Here is an 8,817-nt window from a genome sequence, read left to right as displayed (position 1 = left end):
AAGAGTTCAACTATTCAAGGTATATATGTTATGAATATGTTTCACATTCTTCTAGATCATCCAAGAACACGATAGTTTTCTTTCCATACTAATGTACTATATATTGTGAGGTATTATAGGGTAGGCATGTCAACGAATTAAATCGTTAAGTATTTCAAGCACGAGCTTGATTCGATCTCTTTTAGTTTACTATTTATTAGTTATTTAATTACTCTATATTTTAAATAGTAATTTTATATTAAAAAATATACAATTAGTTACTTTAATCCCAACTTTATAAATAACACAATCATGTATTTTTACAAAATAAGAATTAATACATGTGTATAAATGGCCCGTGTCAGAGTGCAATCGCTAGGAAGGACAATCCACCCGAATCTTCCTTCTCAAATATAGCCAATTAGTAGTTAACTGCTCATCTGTTTGCAAGCTGACCTTAGCCGCTAGGAAGGACGATCCACCCAAATCTTCAAAACTCAACTTGATTAAAGCTTTTATCGAACATATCTAGAGTAGCTAGTAGCTTAGCTCGTTTACCCCATAACTTAGAAAAAGAAAATCAAATCATCAATTTTGTTATTGACATGTATAATAATAATAATAATAATAATAATAATAATAATAAATCATGGAAATAAAGTTAAAAACGTAAATCAAATGGAGGTGACCGACCTACTAAACTTTTATTTTATTTTTTTTCTATTTACACTCGTTTTCTAATGTAGCTTATTTTTTTATTTTAATTTTAATTTTAATAAGATAAGATTTAACTCCAATAACTTTAAACACGAATAATCCTCGATACAACCAACTCAAAAAGCCGAAACGACGGCGTATTGGCGCATTCGGCGGAGTTAATCCGCGTGTTTTACCCGTTTTACCTGTCGGCAACAATAACACAGAGTGGAGAACGTGACACATATATACATACACACACACTCCGATCATCATCATTATTATTATTATTAATATCTTTTTTAACGGCTCACACACGGCTTCCACAGTTCTTATAATATTCCGCCAACACAGCGAATCTGTTATTATCCAACGATACATTTAATTTAATAATTCGTTATTCGCTTGTTGTTATTATTATTATTATTATTATTGTTATTGTTATCATGGCAACTGAAGTACCTGTAACAGCACCGGTACCGGTGCCGGTGGAGATTGTGCCGGAGAAGCCGGTGGATCCTCCGACGGTAACTGAAAGTATGCGTTTCCTCCCGCGTTTTAGTTTTTATGCTTTTTTGATCAAATCACACACATCTAATCTCACATCATTTCAAACAGCTGTCTAGATAGAGGTAGATTTTGACGGTCTATTGTTTGCGGTGCGGTTTTGGGCTAAAACCTCGTTTTGGTTGTTTTGTCATTTGAGCTTGAAAATGTTTAGATTGAAAAAAAAGTTGGTAGAAATTAATGAATTTCGGTATGAATACTTTTGTTGATTATTAACTAATTGATGATTATATATTTGGTCAAAATTTGAGTTACATGTTTATAAAAATGTTATAAATTATCTAATCTCACATTATTTCAAACAGACGTCCAGATAGAGGTCGGAAGGTTGTTTTGACCAAAAGTTTTCAAATTTTGACGGTCGTTGGGGATGCGGTTTTGGGCTAAAACCTTGTTTTGGTTTGTTTCTGTTTTGTCATTTAAGCTTGAAAAATGTTAGATTGAAAAAAAAAGGTTGGTAGAAATTAAGTATGAATAATTTTGTTGATTATTAAGTAATTGACTATTATATATTTTGTTAAAATTATTTGAGTTACATATTTATATAAATCTTATAAATTACTTAAAATAAAAATAAAAATCTAGAAATTCGGTTCGGATTAATTAAATGCAAAACCAAAACCGAACATAACAAAACATAAAACAAAACCGTTGATTTTTGGTTTTTTGGGTTTCTTGCACACCCCTAGTCATCCTGATATTGGTATAATGGTCATTATGGCAGACAATTTCAAAAGTTCGACCTCTAGTGGTCAGAACGATCGTCCAATATCATTCAAAAGGCCGTTTTGACCAACAATTTTGATAGTTGGGCTTTTTCTCGTCAAAACGGCCTTCAGAGTGTCTAGTGGATAGCCATTTGATGACGTGACAATCGTCCAAATATTGTTCAAGCGGTTGTTCTAACCAATAATTTAAAAAGTTGACTTTTTTGATCAAAACGGTTGTCTTGAGTGTTTTATGGATGGCCGTTTGATGACATGAAATAAGATAATGATCAAAACGGATGTACAAATATCGTTCAAACGGCCGTTCTAACCAATGATTTTCAAAGTTTTGATTTTTTTTGTTCAAAACGACATTCTGAGTGTTTAGTGGATGGCCGTTAGATGTCATGAAATAAGATTGGTGTGGTGTAGCTATAGCATGACACTTTTCGATTTTAGCGAGTTGTGAACTTAAATTCGAATACTATTCTGTCAGATTTTTGAATCTGAATTCTCACTTTTTATAGCTAAATTTAGATTTTACAATCAGATTTAACAGATGTATTATGCTACCTTTTCATAAATTGATGGCCACTAGAAGGTGCTGCTTATCTGTATTGGATTCTAGACAAATAATATGCTACCTTTGTATCTGTTTGATGCCCTACCTTTTGAAAAAAAAATAGGATTAATTCTATATTCTAGAATAAATTGATTATCAAAAGATTATATAGCCCCACAAATTAGTCTTTATTAAGTCAAATAATAGAAAGCATATGTTGCCATTATAAACAGTGATCTTTGTTCATTCTAGTTAGTATTATTAGCATACTGACAAAGAAATAGAAACTTATAGTGTTTGCTGTAATAATCAGTTATGGCTCTTGCAATTAAAGGTATGCAAGATCAAAATTAAATGATTATTTTTCGGTGTCAAGATTCTTGTTTATAAACTTGTTTTTGATTAATTTGAGATTTGTAATATGATCTTAGAGACTGCAGCTCCTGTGGAGAAGAAAGGTTCAAAGAGCTCCCATGATAGAGGTAAGCATGCGGTGTAAACGAGCCTTGAATGAGCTTGACTAGGCTCGGTTTGACTTACGAGAGTTCGAGTTCAAGCTCTTTTTGTAAAGCTTGATCTCATGAGTTGTTTTTGCAAGCTCGAGCTTGGCTCGTTTGACTTACAAGTGCTCGAGCTCGAACTCAGCCCGTTTCGAGCTCTTTTTCTAAAGCTTGATCTCATGAGTTGTTTTTGAAAGCTCGAGCTCGGCTTGTTTGACTTACAAGTGCTCGAGCTCGAACTCAGCCCGTTTCGAGCTCTTTTTCTAAAGCTCGGCTCATGAGTTGTTTTTGCAACTCGGGCTCGGCTCGTTTTTTATTTATTAATTAACTTATATACGTTTTTAGTTATTTTATATATTTTGAAAAAAAAAAAACTTAAACGAGCTAACGAGCCTAAGCTTGGCTTGAGCTCGTGTAGTATCTTAAATGAGGCAAAGCTTGGCTATTTAAGTGTGTAGTGTGAAATTAATACATAGAAGTCCGTAAAACTTGAAGAAAATACACAAGGCAACCTGTTAAGGCTCGACGAGCCTAAACGAGCTTCCCATAAAAGGCTTGTGCTCGTGCTTGATAACTGAAGGACTAAACAAAATTTATTAGAGCCTCAGGCTCGGCTCGAGTAGCTCGACTTGTTTGCACCCTTACACGTGGATATCAAACACCATTTACATGGTGTTTGTAGATATATGTTCCGTTTGATGCTTATTTTGATAAGATTTTTTTTTTTGAATTTTTTTATTTAGATGTCGTGTTAGCTGAGGTTGAGAAGGAGAAGAAATTGTCTTTTATCAAGGCGTGGGAGGAAACCGAAAAGAGTAAGGCCGAAAACAAGTAAGTTTACTTGTTTATGAAATTTTGGTTGTTACTTATTTGACTCGAGTTAAAAGGAGAACGACGCATTAGCCTCATCTCAAGATGTGTTATGATATCAAATGGTTATAGAGTCTTCATATGACTTTCGCCTGCAGAAGTGTTAACCGAGTGAATTATATTTATCGTGTATGGTTACAGTGACTAATTTGTAAATATATCAACAGGGCACAGAAGGAGCTATCCTCTATAACTGCATGGGAAAACACAAAGAAAGCGGATATCGAAGCTAAACTGAAACAAATCGAGGTACTCGTTATGCATAAAAAACACTACTTTAACTTAAATAACATCCTTCATATTTTTGTAACATAGCATTTTAGAGAAACTTATAACATATATAAATTAAATGCTCATTATATGTTGATATGAGCAGGAGAAATATGAGAAGAAGAAAGCAGAATATGCAGAAAAGATGAAAAACAAAGTCGGGTTGATTCATCAACAAGCAGAGGAAAAACGAGCCATGGTTGTGGCCCAGAAAAGTGAAGATAATATGAAAGCTGAGGAATTGGCTGCCAAATATCGCGCTACTGGCACCGTTCCAAAAAAGGTATTCGGTTGCTTTGGAGGTTAAACAACATTCAAAATCTGTCAAAGATTGTGAGGAGTGAGGACCGTCAACCTCAAATGTTAAAAACAGTTTCGTGAGTTTCTTTTGTGTCGTTTTGTTTTTTTTATGTTGTATAGGAAGAACCGAAGAACATAGTTGTTTTGGACTTTCGTGGCGAATTTCATAATTATATATATATGAAGTTTACTTCAACATGTCGATTTGTTTACGACTAATCATAATACGTTGAAGACGTTGGTGATAACTAAAAAGGCAGAAACTTCGTCTTCATAGAGAAAACGATATGTTACGTTGATGTTATCATAGCCTAATCATCATGCCTTCATCTTTAGGTTGATAGCATCCAGAAGTTATTATGGTCTAATTAATTTAATTAGCGACGCGTTTTAAAAAGAACTAGCCCTGCTTGCGGTGCGTGCATATAACGCATATATGTGCGGGCCCTCAGGTGGGAAAAAGTGAAATTGCACTAATTTTGACGTTATTTTACTAATTTCGTGAAAATAACGTTAAAAGTGGCGGAAGGTTAATCAGGTGGTAGCGTTGATAGCCGAAAGACAATGGTACATACACCAGTCAGCTAGGACAGCTCTGATGGTTGAGTGTTATATGCCTTATGTCCAAGACTTGATTCAAAACTACTATCGAGCCGGGGGTCTCACTGGAAGCAGCCTCTCTTTTCCTACGGGATAGAGGTAAGATTGTCTACATCTTACCCTCCTCATACCCTACCATAGCTTTGCTATTGATGAGATTTACTGAGTACGATGATGATGATTTAAAAAGAATAAGTGTCCTTGGTAGCACAATATATAGTACTGCTTGAGTGTATAGATAAACATGTATTGGTGGAAAAATACGAGAAGCAAGCATTTTACTATCTGTTTTAGTACCCACCTATTTGGCAATGACTATCAATGTTACAAAATATTGTTACCACCAGTTGCTAAATTAAAAAAGTTAAACAACTTACAATCGCTGTAAACCTACCGATAGTCGAACACTCGAACACATATGAACACCACCGACAACGTAAACTGTTGAAATGTACAAACCATTACGATTTACGGCCAAATGCAAATGCAACGTCTGACCACCGCTCCTCACTTCCTCGCCATATCTACTGTGTACAAACCAATTTTTAGATGACCTATAAAGGTAACGCGCGCCCCTCGTTATTTTTATTAAATATAAAATATGGAAAATTTAATAATTTGCCCATTTGGCAATACTACCAAAATTTCGAACGGGCAGTGAAGTGGCGTCATGACATAATTATTGATTCGATTTTTTCGTAGGTTCATAAAATATTGTATGGAGGTCACAAAGACCGAATTTCTGATCCGATTCAGTGGTTCGACCCATACTCAGTTTTTTCTCCGGCTCAGTTAACATACCCCTTTAGCAATACTGGAAAATTTTCGAACGAGCCGCGAGGTGGCGTCAGGGTATAATTATCGATCCGATTATTTCGTAGGGTCATAAAATATTGTATGGAGGTCACCAAGACCGAATTTCGGATCCGATTCAGTGATTCGACCCATGCTAAGTTTTTTATCCGGCTAAGTGAATATACCCTTTTAGTAATACTGGCAAATTTCGAACGGGCCGCGGGGTGGCGTCAGGGCATAATTATTGATCAGATTCTTTCGTAAGGTTATAAAATATTGTATGGAGGTCAACAGGACCGAAATTCTGATCCGATTCAGTGGTTCGACCCATACTCAGATTTTTCTCCGCCTCAGTGAACATACCCCTTTGGCAATACTGGCAAAATTTCGAACGGGCCGCGTGGTGGCGTCAGGGCATAATTATTGATCCGATTCTTTCGTAAGGTTATGAAATATTGTATGGAAAACAACGAATTTCTGATCCGATACAGTGGTTCGACCCACACTCAGTTTTTTCTCCGGCTCAGTGAACATACTCCTTTGGTAATACTAGCAAAATTTCAAACAAGCCACGCTGTGGCGTCAGGGCATAATTATTGATCCGATTCTTTCGTAGGGTCAAAAAATATTGTATGGAGGTCACCAAGACCGAAATCCTGATCCGATTCAGCGGTTCTACCCATACTCAGTTTTTTCTCCGGATCAGTGAACATACCCCTTTGGTAATACTGGCAAAATTTCGAACGGCCCGCGAGGTGGCGTCAAGGCATAATTATTGATCCAATTTTTTCGTAGGGTCATAAAATATTATAGGTCACCAAGACTGAATTTCTAATCCGATTAGATGGTTCGACCCATACTCAGTTTTTTCTCCGCCTCAGTTAACATACCCCTTAGGCAATATTGGAAAAATTTTGTACGAGCCGCAAGGTGGCGTCAGTGCATAATTATTGTTTTCTTTCATAAAGTCATAAAATATTGTATGGAGGTCACCAACACATAATTTCTGATCCGAATCAGTGATTCGAACCATACTAAGATTTTTCTCTAGCTTAGTGAACCTACCCCTTTAACAATACAAGCAAAATTTCGAACGGGCCGCGGGGCGGCGTCATGGCATAATTATTGATCCTATTCTTTCGTAGGGTCATAAAATATTGTATGGAGATCACTAAGACCGAATTTCGGATCCGATTTAGTGGTTCAACCCATACTCAGTTTTCTCTCCGGCTTAGTGAACATACCTCATTGACAATACTGGCAAAATTTCGAACGGGCCGCGAGTTGGCGTCAGACCATAATTATTGATCCGATTCTTTCGTAGAGTTATAAAATATTGTATGGAGGTCACCAAGACCTAATTTCTGATCCGATTCAGTGGTTCGATCAATACTCAGGTTTTTCTCCGGCTCAGTAAATATATCGCTTTAGCAATACTAAAATTATTCGAACGGGTCGCGAGGTGGCGTCAGTGCATAATTATTGATCCGATTATTTGGTAGGGTCATAAAATATTGTATGGATGTCACCAAGACCGAATTTCTGATCCGATTCAGCGGTTCGACCCATAGTCAGTTTTTTCTCCGGAACAGTGAACATACCCCTTTGGCAATAATGACAAAATTTCGAACAGGCCGCAGGGTGGCGTCAGGGCATAATTATTGATCTGATTATTTGGTAATGTCAAAAAATATCGAGGTCACCAAGACCGAATTTCTGATCCGATTCAGCGGTTCGACCCATAATCAATTTTTTTCCGGATCAGTGAACATACCCCTTTGGCAATAATGGCAAAACTTCGAACGGGCCGCATGGTGGCGTCATGGCATATATATTGATACGATTCTTTCGTAGGGTCAAAAAATACCGTATAGAGGTCCCGAATTTCTGATCCGATTTAGTGGTTCGACACATAGTCAGTTTTTTCTCCGGATCATTGAACATACCCCTTTGGCAATAATGGCAAAATTTCGAACATGCCGCATGGTGGCGTCAGGGCATAATTATTGACCCGGTTCATTGGTACGGTCAAAAAATATTGTATGGAGGTCACCAAGACCGAAATTCTAATCCGACTCAGCGGTTCGACCCACAATTAGTTATTTCTCCGGATCAGTGAACATACCCCTTTGGAAATAATGGCAAAATTTCGAACCGGCCGCATAGTGGCGTCAGGGCATAGTTAAGTATCCGATTTTTTCGTAGGGTCAAAAAATATTGTATGGATGTCAACAAGACCGAATTTCTGATCCGATTCAGCGGTTCGACCCATAGTTAGTTTTTTCTCCGGATTAGTGAACATACCCCTTTGGCATACTGGCAAAATTTCGAACGGGCCTCGGCGTGGATTCAGGGCATAATCATTGATCCGATTCTTTTTGTAGGGTCATAAAATATTGTATTGAGGTCACCAAGACCGAATTTCTGATCCGATTCAGCGGTTCGACCCGTAATCAGTTTTTTCTTTGGATCAGTAAACATACACCTTTGGCAATAATGCTAAATTTCGAACGGGACGCATGGTGGCGTTAGGGCATAATTATTGATCCGATTCTTTCGTAGGGTCAAAAAATATCGTATGGAAGTTACCAAGACAGAAAATCTGATCCGATTCAGTGGTTCGCACGTAGTCAGTTTTTCTCCGGAGCTGTGAACATACCCCTTTGGCAATAATTTCAAAATTTCGAACAGGACGCATGGTGGCGTCAGGGCATGATTATTGATCCGATTCTTTGGTACGGTCAAAAAATATTATATGGAGGTCAAAAAGACCGAATTTCTGATCCGATTTAGCGTTTCGACCCATAATCAGTTTTTTCTCCGGATCAGTGAAGATACCCCTTTGGCAATAATGGCAAAATTTCAAACGGGCCGCATTATAGCGTCAGGGCATAATTATTGATCCCATTCTTTCGTAGAGTAAAAAATATTGTATGGAGGTTAACAAGACCGAATTTCTGATCCAGTTCAG

General features: G+C 37.0%; 1 protein-coding gene across 2 annotated transcripts; it reads left to right on the top strand.

The window, feature by feature from the left end:
• The first annotated feature begins 1,119 nt into the window (after window positions 1-1,119).
• On the top strand, window positions 1,120-4,649 carry LOC143545286 (remorin-like). Of its 2 annotated transcripts, none has more exons than XM_077037205.1 (5): window positions 1,120-1,218; window positions 2,943-2,993; window positions 3,755-3,842; window positions 4,049-4,130; window positions 4,258-4,649. In XM_077037205.1, the coding sequence occupies exons 1-5, from the start codon at window positions 1,122-1,124 to the stop codon at window positions 4,456-4,458; spliced, it is 519 nt and encodes a 172-aa protein (XP_076893320.1). In that variant the 5' UTR covers window positions 1,120-1,121; the 3' UTR covers window positions 4,459-4,649. The 2 variants fall into 2 exon arrangements, with proteins under 2 accessions (XP_076893320.1, XP_076893321.1); XM_077037206.1 differs by lacking the exon at window positions 1,120-1,218 and adding an exon at window positions 2,367-2,845.
• The last annotated feature ends 4,168 nt before the right edge of the window (window positions 4,650-8,817 follow it).

This window comes from Bidens hawaiensis, unplaced genomic scaffold (assembly GCF_021521415.1).
Source record: "Bidens hawaiensis isolate Kalapana, Puna unplaced genomic scaffold, B.hawaiensis_p1.1 tig00013876_1, whole genome shotgun sequence".
Classification (NCBI taxonomy): Eukaryota; Viridiplantae; Streptophyta; class Magnoliopsida; order Asterales; family Asteraceae; genus Bidens; species Bidens hawaiensis.
This window is presented reverse-complemented; position numbering and strand designations above follow the sequence as displayed.